Source organism: Schistocerca americana, chromosome 2 (assembly GCF_021461395.2).
Source record: "Schistocerca americana isolate TAMUIC-IGC-003095 chromosome 2, iqSchAmer2.1, whole genome shotgun sequence".
Classification (NCBI taxonomy): domain Eukaryota; kingdom Metazoa; phylum Arthropoda; class Insecta; order Orthoptera; family Acrididae; genus Schistocerca; species Schistocerca americana.
The window spans coordinates 431,905,732-431,932,481 of NC_060120.1; the positions used below are offsets into that span (position 1 = coordinate 431,905,732).

The 26,750-nt window shown below is 42.8% G+C and overlaps 1 protein-coding gene across 1 annotated transcript in view; it reads left to right on the forward strand.

Annotated features, from left to right (window-relative positions):
* LOC124595702 (juvenile hormone esterase-like) overlaps nt 1–26,750 on the forward strand; it is a 171,863-nt gene that overhangs the window by 123,793 nt on the left and 21,320 nt on the right. Inside the window, exons 7-8 of the mRNA XM_047134567.1 lie at nt 2,249–2,415; nt 24,626–24,776. Coding sequence (XP_046990523.1) covers nt 2,249–2,415; nt 24,626–24,776 — 318 coding nt within the window. The remainder of the gene's footprint in view (nt 1–2,248; nt 2,416–24,625; nt 24,777–26,750) is intronic.

Below are 26,750 nucleotides of genomic sequence, written 5' to 3' on the forward strand. Positions count from 1 at the left end.
GACCCGCGAGGCATGGTTAAACTACTCACTATTCGAATGTCAATAATCAAAACCGTCTAGCAATCCAACTACTTTCAGAAAGTTTCCGAGATTCGAGAAGGGGACGGGGATATGTACACCGTTTACAGTTACTGCACCGCCCGTAAAGGCTTCTACCAACTGCCGCCGATGGCCGTGTACTAACCAAAAAGAAATAAAGTAACAAAAGAAAGTGGGAGAGTCTCACAAAACAAAACATTCACATTTTCACGAGAACAAATTTAATTATTGGCTTCAGTGAAAATCTCGCTAAGTCCGTCTCATTCACCAGACACCACCGTCCAGCTAGGTCGTTGACCCGACTACCTAATTTGAGGGTTTTGCCTACTGAGCGACTGTACACTCGCTAAACGGCAGCGCTCAGCTAGAAAACCGAAATATTTCTACCCGAAAGCCACACCCGCGTACAGAAACGCACTTCTGGAGTCCCTCGTAGTAAGAAATAACTTGACTGATCGCGAAGGAGCACCTTCTCTCGACTTCTGAAACACACTGCGAAAACACCACCTCCGCCCCACGTGGGACGCAACTGCTGTACCCTGAAAGAACCAATTTCGGGAGCTCCACCCTGCTACATGAAATTATTTAACATTGAAGGCTTTGACACTCTGTAGTGCTCACGCTAATCACTCATATGCAAATTACAGCCTGCTGCCAGGGTTTTTCAAACGTTTCTTCCCAAGCATGAGTTACGAAGCACTTGCCATCATGGGAGAATCACTGGCTTTTGAGCCACACTTTTCGGATCCCTCCTCTAATCTTTGAGAGCAAAGACAGACCCATAAACTCCAGGCCGTAGAAAGCTTTAAAGCTTGCTTCTACCAGAAACCGACCCTGACGTAGACAATAGTCACAGGAACAGAGCACGACACTGATCAGGAGATGTTATGTTACAATGAATATGGTTTAGTGGTGGGTGGTTGGGGGGGGGGGGGCTAAGGCCTAAACTCTGGTGACACAGATCACGCCGAGAACGGTGTTTGAGCGCTGCTTTTATGTAGGGGAGAGGACAAAAATATGGAAACAGCAAAAACATAACACGTTATCACGCATAATACTGTGTAGGAAACCCGTTGGCATTCAGAACAGCTTCCAATCATCTCGGACAGATTAAATACAGGTCCTGTATGGTTTTCAACGAAATCTTCCTGCACAATAGTGGTAGATTCAGATAATGATGATGGATCTGGGTAGCGATCACATATCCTTCTATCCAAAGTAGATCATAAAGGCTCAATAATTTTGAGAACTCTTGACTGTAGAGACCAAGGAAGATGCGACAATTCATCGGCGTACTCATAAATCAGTCCCGGACGATACGATGTGTGTGAACAGCGGCCTTGTCTTGTAGCACATCACCATTGGGCAAATAACACTGTACCATGAAATGGAGCTTATTAGCCAAGATGGTCACGTAATTCTCAGTAGTAACGCAACTTTGCAGAGTAGCCATGGCCCCATGGGATACTGCGACATGGCCACTAAAATCATCATCGAACCCCATCCACGATTCACTGTTGGTCTGGAGACTTGGCCAGGAGTTGGAAACAGTGTGAAACAAGACCCATCCGACAAAATTACTTTCTCCCGTTGCTCCGTAGTTCAGGTTTTGTGGCGTCGGCACAACGTTTTTCTGTTACGGGCATTTGCATCACTGATGAACAATTTCGGAATTCCGATTCGTCCTGTAATTCGCGACGTATGGAGCTTCTTTCGTGTTCGTTTGGTGCTGACAGGTTCGCGAATGTAAGAATCAGTTCAGCAGTGACTTTACAGCTGTCGTCCTCTTATTTTTCCTCACAATTCTCCTAAAAGACTGTCTGTCACGATCACTCTGCATACGCTTCTGTCCACGCTGTGGTTTAGTGGATGTTTTCCAGCTTTCCCGGTATGCGGTCAAATCTTCGATACGCTTCCTCTTGAAACACAAAACACTTCGGCTACCGTGGTTACCCACCATACGAGCGCCAACAATTTGATCACGTTCGAATTCACTTAGCTCCGACATAAGGCATTCACAACTACACAGAACACTGTTTTGACCACGATTGACACTTCAAGGTGTATGAGGACACCGAACAAGTGCTGCTCGTGGTCGAATAGAACTCCTCAACCTGCAGGGTTGCTTATCATCTGCATTTATGTTCAAGCGTACATTTCTCGTGGTGTCCCTGCACGTTTTGTAGTTTGGAGTGTTGTTCCACTGCAGTGATGATGCGGCGGTCCTCCTGGGCATCAGGGGGCAAGGGTTATCCCGGGCTGCTGCCGCCACGTGTGCGGGAGAGCTGCGAGGGGCCGCGGCTGGAGGGGGCGGCTGCGCGGCTCAGGAGCTTCTACCTCCGCGGCGAGGACTTCGACGAGGACAGCTTCACCGAGGTACGTAACAGCCGCTCATTACGTCCAGTCACAGTTAACCCGCACGATTAACTGAAGGAGCAGAACGTAAGACATGGAAAAGAGCCACCGTGGTACAACAACCGAGCTAGAAAACTGCTATGGAAGCAAAGGGAACTTCACAGCAAACATAAATATAGCCAAAGCCTTGCGGACAAACAAAAATTACACGAAGCGAAATGTAGTGTTAGGAGGGCTATGCGAGAGGCGTTCAATGAATTCGAAAGTAAAGTTCTGTGTACTGACTTGGCAGAAAATCCTAAGAAATTTTGGTCTTATGTCAAAGCGGTAGGTGGATCAAAACAAAATGTCCAGACACTCTGTGACCAAAATGGTACTGAAACAGAGGATGACAGACTAAAGGCCGAAGAACTAAATGTCTTTTTCCAAAGCTGTTTCACAGAGGAAGACTGCACTGTAGTTCCTTCTCTAGATTGTCGCACAGATGACAAAATGGTAGATATCGAAATAGACGATAGAGGGATAGAGAAACAATTAAAATCGCTCAGAAGAGGAAAGGCCGCTGGACCTGATGGAATACCAGTTCGATTTTACACAGAGTACGTGAAGGAACTTGCCCCCCTCATTGGAGCGGTGTACCGTAGGTATCTAGAAGAGTGTAGCGTTCCAAAGAATTGGAAAAGGGCACAGGTCATCGCCGTTCTCAAGAAGGAACGTCGAACAGATGTGCAGAACTATAGACCTATATCTCTAACGTCGATCAGTTGTAGAATTTTGGAACACGTATTATGTTCGAGTATAATGACTTTTCTGGAGACTAGAAATCTGCTCTGTAGGAATCAGCATGGGTTTCGAAAAAGACGATCGTGTGAAACAAAGTAAGAGCATATGGACTATCAGACCAATTGAGTGACTGGATTGAAGAGTTCCTAGATAACAGAACGCAGCATGCCATTCTCAATGGAGAGATGTCTTCCGAAGTAAGAGTGAATTCAGGTGTGCCGCAGAGGAGTGTCGTAGGACCGTCGCTATTCACAATATACGTAAATGACCTTGTGGATGACATCGGAAGTTCACTGAGGCTTTTTGCGGATGATGCTGTGGTATATCGAGAGGTTGTAACAATGGAAAATTGTACTGAAATGCAGGAGGATCTGCACCGAATTGACGCATGGTACAGGGAATGGCAATTGAATCTCAATGTAGACAAGTGTAATGTGCTGCGAATACATAGAAAGAAAGATCCCTTATCATTTAGCTACAATATAGCAGGTCAGCAACTGGAAGCAGTTAATTCCATAAATTATCTGGGAGTACGCATTAGGAGTGATTTAAAAGCGAATGATCATACAAAGTTGGTCGTCGGTAAAGCAGATGCCAGACTAAGATTCATTGGAAGAATCCTAAGGAAATGCAATCCGAAAACAAAGGAAGTAGGTTACAGTACGCTTGTTCGCCCACTGCTCGAATACTGCTCAGCAGTTTGGGATCCGTACCAGATAGGGTTTGATAGAAGAGATAGAGAAGATCCAACGGAGAGCATCGCCCCTCGTTACAGGATCATTTAGTAATCGCTAAAGCGTTACGGAGATGATAGATAAACTCCAGTCGAATACTCTGCAGAAGAGACGCTCAGTAGCTCGGTACGAGCTTTTGATAAAGTTTCGAGAACATACCTTCACAGAGGAGTCAAGCAGTATATTGCTCCCTCCTACGTATATCTCGCGAAGAGACCATGAGGATAAAATCAGAGCGATTAGAGCCCACACAGAGGCATACCGACAATCCTTCTTTCCACGAACAATACGAGACTGGAACAGAAGGGAGAAGCGATAGAGGTACTCAAGGTACCCTCCGCTACACACTGTCAGGTGGCTTGCGGAGTATGGATGTAGATGTAGAAGCAGTCTGGTATCTAACAGTTGTCGAAATTTGAATACAATGAAATATCGCTAGGTGTCTCTTCACGCAACCTCCTTGGTTTAGTATGGCAAGTGGCTGATCGATTTGGTTAGTTGTTGGTGTTGACGAGTTTCCATGACTCTGTGGCTTTGCAATGCCTCCTCACCTGGACTAGTAATAAGTCTCCGTATTTTTTTTTGTTTTAAACTTGGGAAAACTGCTGTAGACATTTACGAAATGTTGAAGCAGTCAAGGTTTTAGGTCAAATACTGACGTACGACTAGTAAGAGCATTCGAAAGACGTGTCAACGTCGAGTGATGATGACGACCGTTCAGGTCGGCCGTCAACTGGCATCAAAACAGAGAGAAAGTGAGGGACATGGTACTGCAAGTTCGTAAACAGACAATACAAGACATCAGTGTCATCTTGGGTATACGTTATCGGTATACTTGCCTTGGCATGCGTACGTAATACGTTCCAAAAAACCGCTCATAAAAATGGGATTTTCCCGTGCTCATACCTCGGGTTCTGTTGGCGGTAAAAAGGTAGAGTCAAGTGTTTTCGATAGCCCTTGGGCTAGGAACCATCTGTGTACTCTACAGAAGGATCGTCTTCGTGTCACTATCCTACAGGATCGAAATATGGGTATTACACACTCCCTCTTACTTAGGCAAAAGGACCTAATCGGCTGGCTCTTTTTGCATTTGATGTGGTCCACTGTGGGCTTGATGCAACTTATGGAGGTACCATTAGTTTATGGGCTGTTCCTCGGCAAAGCCCAAGAAAAGGGAAATTTTCGCCATCACCAGAGGTCCAAAACCCAGCCGAGAATCCCAAGACGGATACCCACAGCAAAGGGCTGAAACTTTTATGATAATTCCTAAGATCCTGATCTCGAACAACCTTGGAAATTTTCTTGGTACCTTTATCTGTTTCCAATAGATAGAGGTTCAGAGTTACCTACTTCTACACGTAAAATCCGGTATGAGAGGAAATCTAAATAACAAATAACCACAGAAAATTGCTCAAATTGTAACGGTATGTTCTCTAGGCACCTATCTAGAAGAGCTATCTCACTCTTTTCAAAAATATTTATCTGTTATCGGGAAACACCTCAAAAACTTGTTTTTCTTGGTACCAAAACCCATCGAATTCCGAGACGGCTGTGCACAGCAAATGGCTCTAATTTTGCGACGTGTTCCTAAGATTCCGATCTTGAACGACTTGGAAATTTTTCTTCACACCTTTATCCGTTTCCGAGATACAGGGGTTCAGTGTTACCCTACTTGTACACGTAAAATACGCATGTAATAAAATCCGGGGTGAGGCGAGATTGTAATTTATAAAGTGACATAGCACGGAGAAATATACTGCGAAATGTCTCCATTATAATCTGGGAACCCCCATGTTGTAGTACTAAAGCAAATACAAAATCTTTATGCGCGTAATATCTGGTCTGAGGTCCACAACGCAACGGTGTATAATGCAACACGAAGTGTTTAGTGCTATTGGCAAGGGATTTCAAATTGTTTCCGTATTTCTAGATTTCCAGAAGGCTTTTGACACTACCTCACAGACGGCCTGTAGTCAGATTACGTGCTTATGGGATATCGTCTCAGTTATGTGACTGGATTCGTGATTTTCTATCAGAGAGGTCACAGTTCGTAGTAAGTGATTTCTGACCTTCCCCAAGGTAGTGTTATAGGCTCTCTGCTATTCCTTATCAATATAAACGGTTTAGGAGACAATCTGAGCAGTCATGTTTGGTTGTTTGCAGATGATGATGTCGTTTATTATCTAGTAAAGCCATCATAAGATCAAAACATATTGCAAAATGATTTAGAAAAGATATCTGTCTGGTGCAAAAATTGGCAATTGACCCTAAATAATGAAAAATGTAAGGTCATCCATGTGAGTCCTAAAAGGAATCCGTTAAATTTCGGCTGCACGATAAATCAATCAAATCTAAAGGCCGTAAACCCAACAAAATACGTAGGAATTACAATTACGAACAACTTAATCTGGAAAGAACACGTAGAACATGTTGTGGGGAAGGCGAACCAAAGACTGCATTTTGTTGGTAAAACACTTAGAAAATGCAACAAATCACCTAAAGAGACTGCCTACACTACGCTTTTCAGTCCACTCTTGGAGTACTGCTGCGCGGTCTGGGATCCTTACCAGACAGGATTAACAGAGTACATCGAGAAAATTCAAATAAGAGCAGCACGTTCTGTATTATCGAGAAGTAGGGGGGAGAGTGTCACTGACATGATACACGATTTGGGATGGACATCATTTAAACAAAGGCGTTTTTCGTTGCGGCGGAATCTTCTCACGAAAGTTCAATCACCGACTCTCTCCTCCGAATGCAGTATATTTTGTTGATGCCAACCTACATAGGGAGCAACGATCATCATATTAAAATAAAAGAATTCAGAGTTCGCACTGAAAGATACAGGTGGTCATGTTTCCGTGCGCTGTTCGAAGTTGGAATAATAGGGAATTATTGTGAAGGTGGTTCGATAAACTCCCTGCCAGCCACTTAAGCGTGATTTGCAGAGCACTTATATAGATATACATGTACATGTATATGAAGATGTATGTTGGTGCGTGAGAAATAGTGTGGTGCAATCATGTTGAGAATTCGAAAAGTTTGTTCATACGTGGAGCGCCCTCTCCTGCAGCTTGACAATGTCAGACCACACACGAGCGCTTTGAGATCTGCAGCAATACAAGGCCTTGGGTGCACCGTCCCGACGTGGCCCCGTGCGATTCTCATCTGTTTCCAGAACTTAAAGAACAGCTTCGAGGACTTCACTCTGTTAGTGATAAGCGGCGCAAGAGGAGAGATTGTGGCTCTGTCACAAAGTCAAACGTTCTATGGTGACGGTATGAGCAAACTGATCTCTCGTTGGGAGAAATGCGTTCGTCGTCGGGTGACTATGTTGGGAAATAAATATGTAGACATGAAGAGTAAAGGGGTAGATGTTAATAACGTTTGGTTTAATTAAAAAGTTTTAAGAGTTTTCCCGAAAATAATTATGAGGCTTTACTCTTCAGCACTCCTTCGTACATCTGCATCTACATCTACACGACTATCGAAAAGTTCCCACTTGAGAGCCTGGCAGACGGTGTTTTGAACCGCCTTCTGTTTCTCTACCGTTCCACTCTCTATCAGCACGTGGCAAAAATGGACATGTAAGTCTTTTCATATGAGCTCTTATTCTTATTTTATTACGGTGTCTTGAAAGGATGATATAAGATGAACATCAACAAAAGCAAAACAAGGATAATGGAATGTAGTCGAATTAAGATGGGTGATGCTGAGGGAATTAGATCAGGAAATGAGACACTTAAAGTAGTAAATGAGTTTTGCTATTTGGGGAGCAAAATAACTGATGATGGTCGAAGTAGAGAGGATATAAAATGTAGACTGGCAACGGCAAGGAAAGCATTACTGAAGAAGAGAAATTTGTTAACATCGAGTATAGGTTTAAATGTCAGGAAGTCGTTTCTGAAAGTATTTGTATGGAGTGTAGCCATGTATGGAAGTGAAACATGGACGATAAATAGTTTGGACAAGAAGAGAATGGAAGCTTTCTAAATGTGGTGCTTGGTGCTACAGAAGAATGCTGAAGATTAGATGGGTAGATCACATAACTAATCAGGAAGTATTGAATAGGACTGGGGAGAAGAGAAGTTTGTGGCACAACTTGACTAGAAGAAGGGATCGGCTGGTAGGACATGTTCTGAGGCATCAAGGGATCATCAGTTTAGTATTGGAGGGCAGCGTCGAGGGTAAAAATCGTAGAGGGAGACCAAGAGATGAATACTCTAAGCAGATTCAGAAGGATGTTGGTTGCAGTAGGTACTGGGAGATGAAGAAGCTTGCACAGGATAGAGTAGCATGGAGAGCTGCATCAAACCAGTCTCAGGACTGAAGACCACAACAATATCTCCCGGTGAGGGATGGTGGCAATAGAATATTTTCTCATTCAGAACAGAAAGTTGGTGATTAAAATGTCGTGAAAAGATCTCGCACCAATGGAAAATCAGTTTATGTTAATGATTGCCACCGGAACTCTCTTATTATATCTGTGACTGTCTCTCCCTTATCTCGCGATAATACGAAATGTACTGCCCTTCTTTAGAATTTTTCGGTGTCCTACATACTTCACATAACCACGTCCTCTTCAGCTCGGGGAAACGTGCTCGGTTTTCACACACGTGCTCGGTTTTCATACAGCTTCATCGGTTTAACAACTTAATTGTCAGCGACTGTGATCTGCGCCGCTTCCTCTTCTCTTCATTACTGACGTCCATAAACTTTCAAGGTGTCGAATCTGTCCATTTTCTCGTATCTTTCCCACTACTCCTGTTTTACGTCATTCATGAAATGTTGCACCAACCACAAGGTGTAAATGTTCATGCTCCTCATGCGAGTTGCACTCAGATATGACGCTTCCTTCGTGACTGGGAAATGTGTTTTGTGATGACTGCCTGTTACTCTCTGCTCGCCTGGACCCGCATCGTCGCTTTCCATCTTCGTCAAGTTACCTTCTTTTTCTCGCATTTCAGCGTTGTTGGTCCGTCTATATTGACTTCCCAAACAAGTAGAAAATCCTTGATTTGGCGGAGTCTTATTAATCGCAGAACCAACATTTGTAGCTATAAGAGTCGAAGATCATGAAAGAAGGAGTTGAGAAGGGAGTGAAACTGGGTTATATACTATGAGCGATGTTATTCATCCGATAATTGAGCAAGGTATGGAGAAAAACCGGCAGAACCATCGAGAATACAACGATTTCCAGGGAAAGTCTAAGAGATTAAAAGCTAAGAAGAAAAATTCAGGAAAAGAAGATGAAAATTTGCCATTGACCTTGTACTTCTGTCACCGATGACCAAAGATTCGGAAAATAACTTGAACGAAATCAATAGTACCTTGAAAATGGTTATAAGATAAGGACCAAAAGAAGTAAACAAAATTAATAGAATGTAGGCGAATCAAATGAGGTGATACTATGTGCTTGTTGTGGTCTTCAGTCCTGAGACTGGTTTGATGCAGCTCTCCATGCTACCCTATCCTGTGCAAGCTTCTTCATCTCCCAATACCTACTGCAACCTACATCCTTCTGAATCTGCTTAGTGTATTCATCTCTTGGTCTCCCTCTACAGTTTTTACCCTCGACGCTGCCCTCCAATACTAAATTGGTGATCCCTTGATGCCTCAGAACATGTCCTACCAACCGATCCCTTCTTCTAGTCAAGTTGTGCCACAAATTCCTCTTCCCCCCAATTCCATTCAATACTTCCTCATTAGTTATGTGATCTACCCATCTAATCTTCAGCATTCTTCTGTAGTACCACATTTCGAAAGCTTCTATTCTCTTCTTGTCCAAACTATTTATCGTCCATGTTTCACTTCCATACATAGCTACACTCTACACAAATACTTTCAGAAACGAATTCCTGACACTTAAATCCAGAGCTTTTTTTCTAAAAAAAAAAGTTTGAAGGTACTCCAACCCTCATTTCCAACTTGACTTACAAGTTCAACGAAAGACAGGACACACTGTAAAACATCGCACAACCGACAAGAACGGTACAGCAAACGCAAACGAATAAAGAACAACAAAACAAAGATGGCAATGAAGCGCGAAGGATCATGGTAGCGGGACCGTAGAGACATCTATCGGTAGCTCGGATTTGAACGTAAGCATATCCGTTTAGCACTATCATCGCCCTCTTTTAGCGGTCGAGGGCACTACATGCTTGTCGAACAGGCTGCCAGTGATTCAGTTGTCGAGAACGGTTGCCGCAGCTTCAAAATGCTTGAAACAATCAATGACATCGCTTTCCCCACCAAAAACTGCACTGGTATCGTTCGTATTGCAATTACCAACAAGAAAAAATGAAATAAAAAAATTTACTTCCTTGAAATAAATCTTTGGCACACTCCCAAGTTCTGAACATCTTAAAAAAATTACTTTGTGGACGAGAAGGTTTAGGGGTACGCATCCCCCAGCGACCCCCCCAGAAAAACGGCACTGCATAAATCTATACCCAATGTTAACAAATTTCTCTTCTTCAGAAACGCTTTCCTTGCCATTGCCAGTCTACATTTTATATCCTCTCTACTTCGACCATCATGAGTTATTTTGCTCCCCAAATAGCAAAACTCCTTTACTACTTTAAGTGTCTCATTTCCTAATCTAATTCCCTCGGCATCACCCAACTTAATTCGACGGCATTCAATTATCCTCGTTTTGCTCTTCTTGTTGTTCATCTTATATCCTCCTTTCAAGACACTGTCCATTCTGTTCAACTGCTCTCGCAAGTCCTTTGCTGTCTCTGACAGAATTACAATGTCATCGGCGAACCTTAAAAAAAAAAAAAAAAAAACGTTTCAAATGGCTCTGAGAACTATGGGACTTAACTTCTGAGGTCATCAGTCCCCTAGAACTTAGAACTACTTAAACCTAATTAACCTAAGGACATCACACACATCCATGCCCGAGGCGTAGCAGTCGCGCGGTTACAGACTGTAGCGCCTAGAGCCGGTTGGCCCCTCCGGCCGACGTGAATCTCAAAGTTTTTATATCTTCTCCATGGATTTTAATACCTACTCCGAATTTTTCTTTTGTTTACTTTACTGCTTGCTCAATATACAGATTGAATAACATCGAGGATAGGCTACTAGCCTGTCTCACTCCCTTCCCAACCACTGCTTCCCTTTCATGTCCCTCGACTCTTATAACTGCCATCTGGTTTCTGTACAAATTGGAAATAGCCTTTCGCTCCCTGTATTTTACCCCTGCCACCTTTAGAATTTGAAAGAGAGTATTCCAGTCAACATTGTCAAAAGCTTTCTCTAAGTCTACAAATGTTATAAACGTAGATTTTCCATTCCTTAATTTTTCTTCTAAGATAAGTAGTACGGTCAATATTGCCTCAAGTGTTCCAATATTTTTACGGAATCCAAACTGATCTTCCCTGAGATCGGCTTCTATCAGTTTTTCCATTCGTCTGTAAAGAATTCGTGTTAGTATTTTGCAGCTCTGGCTTATTAAACTGATAGTTCGGTAATTTTCACATCTGTCAACACCTGCTATCTTTGTGATTGGAATTATCATATTCTTCTTGAAGTCTGAGGGTATTTCGACTGTCTCATACATCTTGCTCACCAGATGGTAGAGTTTTGTCAGGACTGGCTCTCCCAAGGCTGTCACTAGTTCTAATGGAATGTTGTCTACTCCGGGGCCTTGTTTCGACTTAGGTCTTTCAGTGCTCTGTCAAACTTTTCACGCAGTATCGTATCTCCCATTTCATCTTCATCTACATCCTCTTCCATTCCCATAATATTGTCCTCAAGTACATCACCTTTGTATAGACCCTCTATATACTCCTTCCACCTTTTTTCGTTCCCTTCTTTGCTTAGAACTGGGTTTCCGCCTGAGCTCTTGATATTCATACAAGTGGTTCTCTTTTCTCCAAAGGTCTCATTAATTTTCCTGTAGGCAGTATCTATCTTACCCCTAGTAAGATAAGCCTCTACGTCCTTACATTTGTTCTCTAGCCATCCCTGCTTAGCCATTTTGCACTTCCTATCGATCTCATTTTTGAGACGTTTGTATTCCCTTCCGCCTGCGTCATTTACTGCTTTTTTATATGTTCTCCTTTTATCAATTAAATTCAATATTTTTTCTGTTACCTAAGGATTTCTACTAGCCCTCGTCTTTTTACCTAGTTGAACCCCTGCTGCCTTCACTACTTCATCCCTCAAATCTACCCATTCTTCTTCTACTGTATTTCTTTCCCCCATTCCTGTCAATTGTTCCTTTATGCTCTCCCTGAAACTCTTTACAACCTCTGGTTTAGTCAGTTTATCCAGGTCCCATCTCCTTTAATTCCCACCTTTTTGCAGTTTCTTCAGTTTTAATCTACCGTTCATAACCAATAGATTGTGGTCAGAGTCCACATCTGCCCCTGGAAATGTCTTACAATTTTAAACCTGGTTCCTAAATCTCTGTCTTACCATTAATAATCTATCTGATACCTTTTAGTATCTCCGGGATTCTTCCATGTATACAATCTTCTTTTATGGTTCTTGAACCAAGTGTTAGCTATGATTAAGTTATGCTCTGTGCAAAATTTCAACAGACGGCTTCCTCTTTCATTTCTTAGCCCCAATCCATATTCACCTACTGTATTTCCTTCTCTTCCTTTTCCTACTGTCGAATTCCAGTCACCCATGACTATGAAATTTTCGTCTCCCTTCACTATCTGAATAATTTCTTTTATCTCATCATTCATTTCAGCAATCTCTTCGTCATCTGCGGAGCTAATTGGCATATAAACTTGGACTACTGTAGTAGGCGTGGTCTTCGTATCTATCTTGGCCACAATAATGCGTTCACTATCCTGTTTGTAGTAGCTTACCCCCATTCCTACTTTCCTATTGCTTATTGAACCTACTCCTGCATTACCCCTATTTGATTTTGTATTTATAACCCTGTATTCACCTGATCAGAAGTCTTGTTCCTCCTGCCACCGAACGTCACTAATTCCCACTATATCTAACTTTAACCTATCCATTTCCCTTTTTAAATTTTCTAACCTACCTGCCCGATTAAGGGATCTGACATTCCACGCTCCGATCCGTGGAACGCCAGTTTTCTTTCTCCTGATAACGACGTCCTCTTGAGTAATCCCCGCCCGGAGATCCGAATGGGGGACTATTTTACCTCCGGAATAGGTAATTAGATTAGGAGAGTGGAGAGGGGAGGATGTCACGGGTATAATAACTGGAAACAGAAAAAGTATGATGATAAAAAGTAAAGATTATATAAAATGGAGACTGGCCATAGCTAGAAAAGTTTTTCTGAAAATTAAAACTTGTTAATGTCAAATAGAAATCACTGAAACTTTCATTATGATGTCACTACTGTAACGCCTGGAGGCTACATCAGTTCACGTAATGGTTAAGGCGACTGCTCGCAGAAAGCAGTAACTGCGTATTCGGGTCCCGAAGTGGCACAGATTTTCGATTGTCACTACATGTTCAATAATCTGTAGATTCAGCGTATATGGATGCTTTGCAGTGGTATAATTTCATGCCCTTGTGTCTTCATTGATTTCGTCCCAATTGATCTTTTTATTTCATTTCAGTGCATTTAATTCATTTCAGTAGTTAAAGAGAAGAAAATGTGGGCGGTCCGGGGAAGGGGGGGGGGGGGGGATAAAAACTGTAGAAATAGACTAAGTTTGATCACAGTAAACTGGTTGAAGTGGATGAAGTTTGCAGTACTTACGCAGAAATGAAGAATCTGTAACCAAACAGACTATCGTAAAGGCCTGCATCAAACGAGTCTTCAGACAGACAACCACAACAATAAGACCTTTGTACATTCAGCTTAAAGGCAGATCGTGGTGTGACAGTTGTCGCTATCCTTTATGAAGTAAGGGGAGGAAGTTCGTTTCCTGGTCTGTTGTTATTGTTTTAGCCACTCCAAACTTCAATATATCCAATTATTTACAAGAACTTGTGCTACTCTTGCTACCATTTCTGCGTATCATAAAAAATGATCTATGGTTGTATGTACCTATTCCCTGCAGGTGTTTTATTTAATGGAGCTAAAACATCAATCCCAGAAATTCGAATGGTGCTAATGCTTCAGGCAACCTCTGCAATGGTGCTCTTGTTCGACACAAATCCTGTCTCTGTGCACATTCTATGCAATTCTACACATGCTGGTTTACGCCTGTCTGCCTATTCCTCCGTCAATACCTTTCCACCTCTTGTCGGTAGATCTGCAACCTCCTTGACCAGTTAATATGAGGTCATGAGCTTCTTGTAGCCCTCTATTCCTTAGCTACGCTAGTACCACTACCCATGGTCCCAACTTGTTTTCTCTGCATCACAACCCATCCTGAATACAAAACTGTGACTGCTTAAAATACTGCTTACATTCATCATCCACTCTTTGTGCACCTTGCCATTCCTTATGCTCATTACCCCCAATACGTAATACTGCTGCTTTGCTACTTAAGCCATCAGCATCACCATGCTTCTTCCCAGGTTTATGCGTAACTTCGGAATCAAATTCACTTAGTCTTACTGCCCATCGAGGCAACCTACTTGAAGGATCCTTTAACCTCAACAACCATTTTAACGATGAATGAATTATTATTTTAAACTTTTTACCGTTCAGATAACATTTGAAATATGTAATTCCATGTATAAGGCTTAACATCTCTTTCTCTGTTGTGGAACAACTTCTTTCTGCAGAATTTAGTTGCCTTGATGGGTAAGCTACTGGATGTTCTACGCCTTCTACCTCTTGTAACAAAACATAGCTAAGTGAATGATTTGATGCATCATATAATAAAACAAATTGTCTATTAAAATCCGGAAATATCGAACTCCGACTCGATCTTACAGCTTCTTTTAGCTCCCCAAAAGCAGGCTGGCACTCTTCTGGCGACAAAAATTTTGTTCCCTTTTTCAACAATTTTGTGTCAATGGTCTAGCGAAATCTGCAAGTCCTTTTACAAACCGGCAGTAATAGTTCGCAATCCCAAGAATGATTGCAGCTCCTTTATAAATTCTGGTAAAGAAAATGCACGTACAGCTCTAATTAATCTTGGGTCTGTCTTAACCCCATCGTTACTTGTGATATGACCCAAGTATGCTACCTCTTCCATCACAAAGTAAATATCTTTCCATACTCCGTGTTAACTTTGTTGCTTTTAACCTTAGGACTGCTTCTCTTAATCGCTCCATAGGCTGTTCCATACCACTCCCTTAGACGATTATGTAATCGAGACACACTAAGCATTGCTGTGGTTTCAAACTTCTGAGTACTCCGTCCAGCAACCTCTGAAACGTTGCTGGTGCATTTTTCAATCCGAATGGCATTAGTTTTAATTGGTTATGTCCCCAGGATGCCAGAAACGCTGTTTCCCGTCGATCCTGTGGGTCAACCTCTATCAAGTGATAACCACTCTCCAGATCCAATGTTGAAAAATATTTGCATTGCCCTAAATAATCCAATGTTTCTGCGATGTTTGGCAAAGGGTAAGCACCCGTTATGGTTTTCGCATTTAGATGTCTGTAATCACAAGAAAACCTATATTTTCATGTTCAATCCATTGATTTTTTTAGCGCGACGACTATTCCTGGCCCACACGGAGTATTACTTTCTTCAATTATTCCATCTTTCAGCTGTTGATCGATAAATTCCTTCAAAATTGTCTGCAAGTACCTAAGTATTCTGTATGGTTTGCGATAGACTCGTGGTTCATATCCTGTTGATACGTGGTACTGTGTAAAATACATAGCAGGCAATGGCCCTTTTGGAAAAAAATAAATCCTTCAAGTGCTTCACATTCTTTAATAAAACAGTTTCAATGGTGTCCGGCAATTGTCCGTGGCTGACACCCCTCGCGTCCTATTCTTCTTTCTCCAGGACGTCCATATTAGAGATTTGTTAATCCTGTGTTCTCTGCGCTAAAATTATTTACAAAAACAGGTACCTTTTTTCACCCCTTATTTGTTGTATGCATACAATACCTCTTTTTAACTAAGCAACCTGCCTGATCTAATACTTCATTCTCTTCCAATGTTTCCGCTACACACAAAGTTCCTAACTCTGCTAAACTCAGCAGTGACCCAAAGTGATTTCCCAGTAGCCCTAGAATTAAAATTGCACAAATTAAGTTTTAGTGTGATCGTTAACAGTTCAATCGGTTTGTCTTTCGCAACAGAGACCCTTTGTGACATTGCTGAACTGGCAATGGCTTCACCTACTGAAACATTTTTCCATCAGGTTCCACCGTATGTTGCTGACGATCGATTATGGCACAATATTGAAATAAGAACTCTAATCCCAGTATCATGTAGCCTCAGTCACATGTGGCAGAATCTCTACATACTGTTTAAATTGAACTGTATCCAGGCAAAAGTCTATGTCCACCAGTCCTAATGGTGTGACATTTTTATCCCCCACTCCATGCAATCTGTACCAGTGGCAGACCCCATTGCTTATATTTCAACAGAACACTACTGGCAACTGACACATGCGCCCGTGTACCCAATAATATCGTACAACCATTTTTTCGTACTATACCTCTTATCGCACAGTCCACCTTTGCATACGTTTTGTAGCACCCAATATTACAGGGAATAACCGTAGGTGGACCTGGGGTTCCCGTTGGTGTTTAAGCCTTATCCCTTCCTGGTCCTCTACTTCTAAAAATATTATTTTCTCTTACTTTATTCACATCATCGTGAGACTGGCAACTCTGCCTCCACACCTTAAACATTTTATATTATTTGCAAACACTGTCCGTTTACCCTGCAATCCAGTCGACAAATCAATCTCCTCACATTCTATAGCTAACTGCACTGCTGTGCAAAAATCCATCGAACCCCCTGACCGCACATGTCTTAACATTTCTGCATGCAACCCTCTTAAAGAAGCATCGACCGCCCTCTGTTCAGCTTCTTACAAAATAATTTCATTAACTGCAGCATCCTGTCCAAATTCATAGACACATTCATTAATTTTCCTCATCCCACCTGCAAATTGCTCCACAGTTTCGGTATTTTTTTTTAGTTACTACCCCTAATTGTTCCCTACAGTCCCTGGCACTACCTCGTTTCGTATATCTCTGAATTAACCCCTCTTTGAATGTGTTGGCTCGCTTAAGAGCTTCTGTATATCCTACATAAGTTTTCGCTTCCCCTTTTAGTCTCAGTTCTGCAACATCCAATAATACCTTATCAACCTAAACTCCCACTTGAGCCAGATTTCCAAGGTCTCCCACAAAGCCCTGCATATCCTCGGTTGCCTTACCAGAAACAGGAGCAATTAAACTTGTGAGTGACAAATCTACACCCCGTTGTGACGTTCGCAATTCTACCAACCCATGCAGTTCTGTATTATCTGCTATTAATTGTGCTACCTTTTGAAACAATATGCTTACTGCTTCCCGCTGTCACTCATATTGGGTCTCTGGTTCTGTCTAAGCTTTGTCTTTGACAACACTCACTTTGAGAACTAACACTCATAAGAAAAGAAAACGAAATATATTAACCTAATTCTTAGGTCTAATAATGATGCATCTCGACTCCCGGTATGCCTAGCCATGTGCCCCCAATAGTTACAGGTATAACATTCGACCGGAACGTATTTCATTCATGGTGCTGAGTGAGCCTCAAGGCAAATCTAACAAGCACTAACTTACCATCATTCCCATTAGCTCTAAAATTAGACAAATTCACTGGTTCTCAACATGCAATAAAATCTACTTTACAAAATCCTCGACAGTCAAACTTCTTCTCCATGACCACAATAATTTTTTTTACTCCTTGTACTGTAGGCTGTAGGTTCAGACATTTCTCTAAGAAGGCAACGTCACTGTTCTGACACCAGTGTTGAATGACCATTGGTTGTCACCCATGGAGAGTGAAACGAGACATCAGGATGATAGTAGATTTGTTCAATTAATTTGCCTATTCTGACCCTCTGTTGTAGTACATCATAAATGGCTTGTTGGAGGCGTCCAGTCGCCTCTCACGCGAAACAATAGACGTCTGGCCGAGTGTGGTGGCAGTCGAATGCCACTGTCAGCAGTGCCTCCGGCTGCGAACATGATGACAGTGAGGTGGCGCAGCTGACGATGGCCATGAATTTCCCCCAGCGAATGGGCGGCTCCCTCATGACTCAGGGCAGGCTGCCCTGTCTTGTGGTTGAACAACGGACCCAGTATTGCTTTCCGGGAGGTCGCTCCGGGTGTCACAGGCTCGTGGTGTAAGCTGTGATACTGAGACAAGAATCATTTAATACACAGATGACTGAGTACTTATACGATCCAGACATGTTAAGACATGTGCTCTGAATACTTCCCTGGTGGCAAGTGAGGAAAGGCTTCTGTCCTTCCGCTTGCGTATTGCAGTGTCGACTGTTGCTATACTCCGCCCATCTGGCTGCGCATTGCAACACCATTTCTTTTTTTCGTCAGTGTTTTGCTTTGCAATGCACAACACTCTCATCTATCTGTGGCTGGCTCTGTTCCAGCTCACTTACGCTCTGGCGTAGTTTTTGACCAAATACGGTCGATAGACTATATCAGCTTCAGGCCCCTCTGACACTATGTGGACAGCAAATAATCATCGCTATGCACTGCCGAAGAAAAAGGCAACATCCACAAGGACTGTTTTCCATGGCACCAGGGGGAGAGGCGTGCTTTGGATACTGAGAGGTTGGAGTATTAGTGATTTATTTGTCACTGTCATTGGCGGTCAGATGTCGTTCAGGAAGCTTGTCCATTTTAACCATACCGGCAGTAACTGTGTTGAGTTTAAAGATGAACAGTGTTTGCAACATTCATTCTAGGGTAAACCATGTACATCAAAGTGTGCGTGCTTCCTGTTGAAAAGCTACAGCCATTTGAACGGGATCGCATAGTGGCCTGCGGGAGACTGGATGGACGTTTCGATGGGTTGCTGCCCATGTTGGGCACTATGTATCGGTATTGCGCTGTTGCTTCCAACAGTGTTATATGAAACATTCCCTCAGCTACAGACCAAGTTCTGGACGTCCAGCCAATACAGATGCATGTCAAGATCAACACACTGTGCGACAGGAGCAGCCGACCGGAGGACGAAATGCAGGCAGATGTCGCCCCTGCTACGTCACCAGGGGCCACTGGGAACCTTCTGCTTGCAGCAGAATTAGGATCACGTGCGCGTCTGCTCAAGCTACCACTGACACCACGACGACGCCAAAATCTTCTATGGAGACGTAAAAGAGTCGACTGAAGCTCAGAATGGCGATCTGTTGTCTTCAGTGATGAGAATAGGTTGTGTCTGCATGTGAAAGACGGATGTACACACGTCTGGCGTAAACCTGGTAAGCTGCCTGTTCCAGACTGCATCCGTCCACAGCACACAGGTCCCATCCCATGCTTCGTGGTGTGGTTGGCAGTCAGTACAGCTAGCACTCACATCTGGCGTTTCTGCATGGTAAAGTTACCAGTTCCGCTACATTTCACGGGTTGTTACCGCCGTAATACTGCCGTTTCTGGTACAGGAACGCGGTCTGCTCTTACAGCAAGACAGCGCACATCCACATACGGCTTCTCTGGCGCAGCGTGCTCTTCGTCGTGGTGTACAACAGCTGTCCTGGCCAGCAAGATCACCAGATCTCTCGCCAACTGAACACATATGGGACATGGTGAACTGGGTGGTGACTCGTTCTCCAGGGTCTTTTAAGAATTATTGCCGAATTGCAACAAAAGGCACAAGCTGCTCGGGACAACCTATCACAGGATCTACTGTGTACTGACGCGACACTTTGGGCGTCCTTTACTGTAACATTAGTGTTTCATTTGGTCGGAATTTGTTTTCACATACTCGTACAATGATTAATTACCTGCACCTCACCTGTCGATAAAATGACCTTGTTACTGAGGGCATCGCTTTTTCTTCCAGCAATGTACATCTCATAGAGTGTACAAAATATCGGTGTCCGCTGAGATGAACCTTCTGTCCTAACATAGTGTGATCGGGCGCCTCGTTAAACGACCTCCATTGTTTCTTTCCATAACATACGCAAGTATTTTCCTCTCAGTTAACACTTAAAAAGCTTGATAATTACTGCACAAATACCTTAATATACGACTATGAAACAAGATCTCGACCGAATAAATAAGCCAAGGAAGAATAAACATAAATGTAAAAACAGTATTTGTACTAAGGAATAAATTTTATAACAAATTGCCTAAAGAGTTGAAACAGATTTCTAAAAATAAACTTCTTTAAAAAGATGGTCAAAAATACATATTAATCTTTAACTTATGTATAGTAAAGGGTTATTTAGCCCTTTCAGCCTAGTGATGCGTATGGTTCAAATGGCTCTGAGCTCTATGGGACTTAACATCTGAGGTCATCAGTCCCCTAGAACTTAGAACTACTTAAACCTAACTAACCTAAGGACATCACACACATCCATGCCCGAGGCAGGATTCGAACCTACGACCGTAGCGATGATGCGTATGACATCATCATATTAACAGCTCCTCAAGACCAGGCTATTCTTCCAAAGATTGTAAAGAACATTGCAGGACCCTCCAAAATCATTGTGATTAGACTGGTTACCGTGAATTCGATAAAACAGAGAGCATCAGGCTGAATTGCATTAAAAAACGTAGTGTTGCATGGTTTCTAAGCTATAGTACATGTAGCAGGACTTTCAAAATATCGTATCAAGGCAAAAGAAGCAAATAATTTGAAAATTAAAGTTGGATGTGTAAATTAACTAGTAGACGGTTTGAAAATTATGTCAATTTTGTTAACTTGTTACTTGGAAGTCATTAGGAATTTGTTACGATATCTAACGCAGTACACTATAATATACTAATTGATCATATTTATATTTTAATATAATTTACCAGTATTTTCCTGCTTTAGTCAAAATTTCTTGCTTGATTACTAGATGATTCGCAACGATAAATCACCTTCAGTGGAAGACATATTGTTACTCCTCAAAGGTGATTTACCTGATTTGGACCTTGATATGTTTGATGTGGAGAAAGATACTGAAACCGCTAAGCGGCGGGACCGTATTGAGTCAGATACACGGTTTGTTCGAGGGCTGGATCTCGATATGGTTGAAATTCTGGACACCTAAGGCAATGTTGAAGATGATGTTCCCTTGGCTTCAAGGTAGTTACTTGTTAGTCCCAACTGTGAAGCACATCATTCGGCTCAGAGAATTCAATGCAAGAGACGCCGGGAGCTACGATGGAGAATGTAGGACGTCTAAGGAGTGGCTACATCATGTACCGCAATTTTCTCTGACTCTTCACAAGATGAACTGTCACCTTTAAATAAAATCTATACTGTACACAGAAAACTGGTGCATCTTTGGATACAAATGTTCGTGAAACGGAAAAGTATCTTGGGATGCACACCCTTTCAGGTGTTGTGAAAAAGCCTAGTTATGGAATGTACTGGCCAGAAGCTACAAGATTTCCTCCAATAGCTGACTCCTTGCTTAGGAAGAGGTTTGATAAGCTAAGAATTATTTACAAGTGAACGGCAACACTGCAATCAAACAAAGAGAAGCTCCTGATTGTGACAAGTTTTCAGAGGTGTGACAATTTGTTGACAAAATCAAACAAAATTTTTCACTTATTGAACCTGAGTATAATTCAGTGGACGAATTAATCATTCCTTTCAAAGGCCATTCATTCCTGACATAATATATAAAAAATGAACTGCGCAAATGGGATATAAAAGTTTTTGCCCGTAGAATTGTGTACGAATTTGAAATATACCGAGGTAAACGAACCATACCTAATGAAGCTGATCTTGGTATAAGTGGTGATGTAGTGACAAGGCTTGTAGAAGGACAATATGAAGCGTTTACGGACAATTGGTTCACCTGTTACAACCTTATTTCTGTCGTGGAAAACTATGGATGTCGGATGTTGCCAATGTCAGCTCCACAACACCTCAAGATTGCAATCCAAAAATGGACAGAGAGCTGAAAAAGCAGGGACGAGGATCAAATGATTACAGAACTGAAACAGAAAGGAACATCATAGCGCTGAAATGGTATAAGAAGTCTGGCGTCCTTGCATCGTCATACAAAGTAAGAAATCCAGTCGCATGTGTGAAACATTGGGCAGTGACCGACCGGAAATACACTCCTGGAAATTGAAATAAGAACACCGTGAATTCATTGTCCCAGGAAGGGGAAACTTTATTGACACATTCCTGGGGTCAGATACATCACATGATCACACTGACAGAACCACAGGCACATAGACACAGGCAACAGAGCATGCACAATGTCGGCACTAGTACAGTGTATATCCACCTTTCGCAGCAATGCAGGCTGCTATTCTCCCATGGAGACGATCGTAGAGATGCTGGATGTAGTCCTGTGGAACGGCTTGCCATGCCATTTCCACCTGGCGCCTCAGTTGGACCAGCGTTCGTGCTGGACGTGCAGACCGCGTGAGACGACGCTTCATCCAGTCCCAAACATGCTCAATGGGGGACAGATCCGGAGATCTTGCTGGCCAGGGTAGTTGACGTACACCTTCTAGAGCACGTTGGGTGGCACGGGATACATGCGGACGTGCATTGTCCTGCTGGAACAGCAAGTTCCCTTGCCGGTCTAGGAATGGTAGAACGATGGGTTCGATGACGGTTTGGATGTACCGTGCACTATTCAGTGTCCCCTCGACGATCACCAGTGGTGTACGGCCAGTGTAGGAGATCGCTCCCCACACCATGATGCCGGGTGTTGGCCCTGTGTGCCTCAGTCGTATGCAGTCCTGATTGTGGCGCTCACCTGCACGGCGCCAAACACGCATACGACCATCATTGGCATCAAGGCAGAAGCGACTCTCACCGCTGAAGACGACACGTCTCCATTCGTCCCTCCATTCACGCCTGTCGCGACACCACTGGAGGCGGGCTGCACGATGTTGGGGCGTGAGCGGAAGACGGCCTAACGGTGTGCGGGACCGTAGCCCAGTTTCATGGAGACGGTTGCGAATGGTCCTCGCCGATACCCCAGGAGCAACAGTGTCCCTAATTTGCTGGGAAGTGGCGGTGCGGTCCCCTACGGCACTGCGTAGGATCCTACGGTCTTGGCGTGCATCCGTGCGTCGCTGCGGTCCGGTCCCAGGTCGACGGGCACGTGCACCTTCCGCCGACCACTGGCGACAACATCGATGTACTGTGGAGACCTCACGCCCCACGTGTTGAGCAATTCGGCGGTACGTCCACCCGGCCTCCCGCATGCCCACTATACGCCCTCGCTCAAAGTCCGTCAACTGCACATACGGTTCACGTCCACGCTGTCGCGGCATGCTACCAGTGTTAAAGACTGCGATGGAGCTCCGTATGCCACGGCAAACTGGCTGACACTGACGGCGGCGGTGCACAAATGCTGCGCAGCTAGCGCCATTCGACGGCCAACACCGGGGTTCCTGGTGTGTCCGCTGTGCCGTGCGTGTGATCATTGCTTGTACAGCCCTCTCGCAGTGTCCGGAGCAAGTATGGTGGGTCTGACACACCGGTGTCAATGTGTTCTTTTTTCCATTTCCAGGAGTGTATTTTGATGTTGCATGGCCAGACGTTGTTACAGAATGTAAGTGCTGTATGGGTGGAGTTGACTTAAACGCATGCCGACTAATATGTATAGGAGTTATGTTGGCGCGAATCCATTTTATCGAAGAATCATACTCCATCTCATTGATATGTGCGTCGTGTATGCATGGCTCCTACATTGTCGATATTGCAGACAAAGAGGAATTGTGGTTCTGTGGTCACAGTGATAGATTACAAATGGGAAGGTTTGGGTTCAAATCTCCTGCGTCCCCATTATCTTTTTACACAAAATTACGAACTGTCCGTCCGGTCATGGACGTGTTTTCGTTGTATTCAAATTTGTGTACGTGTCATAGAGTAATGTCCGCATGCAACAACGACGCGTAACAAAGGGACCTCCAGACGTGCGTACCTCCTATTTCTTCTACACAGGTACCACATGTTATGCCGCTTGCGTTCCGTTCTGTGAGTTTTGACTCTCGAATTCCTTTGTTGTAACATAGTTCACATCCGTTAATTTGTTGTTTTCATTTCGGTGAGAGGTCTATGCGACGTCTCGCCTGCTCTCACTACTCATCACCAAATATGAGTCATGTGCTAGGAATATGTTACCCTCGCAAGCAAATACAAAGAAACCCAAATGAATGAAGTTTGGGGACCTTACCTTTGCTTTTGGTTTATATACTTCGCCAGGATTTATTGGATTCATTAACTAACCATAACTCGATTATATGTCTTAGTTTTAATGTTTTCAACTGTGAGTAAGTAATCTAGTTACCTAAACCAGTGCACTACTTAGATGCATAAATGAGATATTAAAGAAAACTATTGTTAATACTTCACCTCCATAACATATTTATAATCTAAAATGTGTTTCTAAGTGTATATATACATGTTTTCACTTTAAAAAAACTCGTTAGTCTTGCGGTTTTTAGCATGTGGTGTATTACCCATAGCATAAGGAATAGACGCCGCAATGCAAAGATGTTATCATGGTCAAATATTATGTTTAAATGTTACATTGAAAAGGTCCACAGAATTTTATGAATGGCAACTGGTGCGTTTAGTTGTTACAAAAAAATTTTGCTAAAAGTGCGCCATGGTACATACGCTATTTTGAAAATGTGCGCCATCTCTCCTGGATTTCCCCTATAATAGAGAATTACTGAGGTGAGCATCTTTTTTGCCTGCAGATGATGACCGACGCCCTCTTCTTCGACGGCATCCAGGAAACCGTCGAGTTGTTCGCCGCTTCATCGAGTTCTCCTGTATACGAATACCTCTTTGAGGTCGACGGAGAGCGAAACTTGCTGAAGAGACTGATGTTCAACGCGAAGAAAGCAGGTCATTTCTTGATGCCTTCAAACTCTTGACAATTCTGTTTTCAATTCAAGGAATCCTTGTACACAGTAGAAAATCATATGAGCTGCTGCGCTGTGCTGGAAAACGGAATACCTGCAAGCATAGGTTAGGATACCTCATCGTGGGACTTTATTGCTGATAAGTGAATAGTCCGACCTGTCGTGTCGAAATCTAGTTTTATTTTTCTTGGTCTGGTCATCACCTTGGTAAGAATCTCGTGTGTAGGAATTTTAACTGCCGGTATGGATTGAGAGTTACTAAAAACTAATGGAGCATCTTACATTTGCACACATTATGTGTGTGAGACTTGCTGACGTACAGGCCTGAATTTTCGCTCTTCACGACACCTTGATTTTTCAGTAGTTTGTTATGCTAAAGGCTGAATTCTCCGATTGAAAATAGTAAAATATTATTAAATTTATTTAGAGAAGTGCAACATATATGTCACGTACAACTTTTTTAATTTGTTAGGAGGCAGCACAATAAATATAATGCAGTAACGGACGAAACTTGACAGCCATGTTAGCCACAAACATAATTCGACGATTTTACGCAAAACGAACTGTCAATGAGTCTGTATATGTCGCTAATTGTTTCCTGTTAATGTCCTGTAAAGTGCCTTCGACTGACGAGCTAATCTATGTGCATCGCATCACATAGAATCTGAAACGTGTGCACTTCTTTGTCAGGGCAAGTTCGAATCACTGCACACAATGATACAAAAATCTTGTTCTCTGACAAAGAATCTAAATAGATAAAAGCGATTTGCTCCCATAAAACAGAAGAAGAGCGAGATGAATGGAAACAGATATCTAATTCACTAAAATTCGTTGAGTATACCATCAGATTTTTGCACAGAACATTTCGCTTTTGAACATGTGGCCCAATTTTCCGGCCGACTATTGAAGATAACCGTATTCATTCATTAGTGAGTGTGAGTGTGCAGACATGTTCTGGACTTCTCCCCTTTGGTTGCCACCTTTCTTGTAGCATGCATGTCTTTTTTGAAAATTACATTCTTCTGCATTATATAGGTGAGATTTTAGTGAACCATACGTTTTGTTCTTCGCATCTGGAACAAAAGCTTCGATCGTTTTGGTTTAAATTTCTTTTCTGATTTTAAGTATAAATTTATCTTCCTAGATCCAATTTTATGTTGTTTCTAAATTTTTCGCACCTATATCTTTGGCGATATCGCAGGTCTAGTCACGTATCATAGTATCGTTGGCTCTTCACGTGGCTCAAAAAAGACGAATTATTATTTCCCTTATATGCTTACATCCATCTAAACCTTCATTTCTACGGGTGTAAAATTCATATTTAGAACACATGGAACTCCACTTATCACTTACATATCATCTGCATTCAATCAAAATATGTATGAATAATTTGAATGTTCCTTTAAAAAACCACGTTGTGGCACATCAGATAATATTAAAGTGTATTTTCTGTTGGTGGCTTCAGCTAGCGTCAGTTGTAGGTCTCCACAGCGAGTGGAAAATCATTCACACGGCTCCCTGTGAACTCTACTCTGCAAGATTATACATTACACAGAATATTTTTAAGGCCGGTGTATTTCAAATAAATACCTGAAATAAAAAGAAAGAAAGATAAAAAAATCTTGTTCACTTTAGTTTTTAACACAGTCTCGAAGTAATATTCTTTCAAGATAGAAAGCAATTAATGACATTATCTGCCAATGAGCACTGATCAACGAGGAAAGTTGAAAATTACAGGCAAACCTGGGCCTCCTGCTTATTGGGCAGATGCGCTAGCCACTGCGCCATCCTCACACAGTACTGAAAGCAGCTTTATGGACTGCCCTAGCACGCCTCCCATCATACCTGTTGAGACTTTGGGTCCGACTTTGGCGAGGTAGGATAGTCCATCCAGTTGCGATCAGCACTGTTTCAGGGTGGCGCAGTGATCAGCGCATCTGCCCAATAAGCAGAAGGC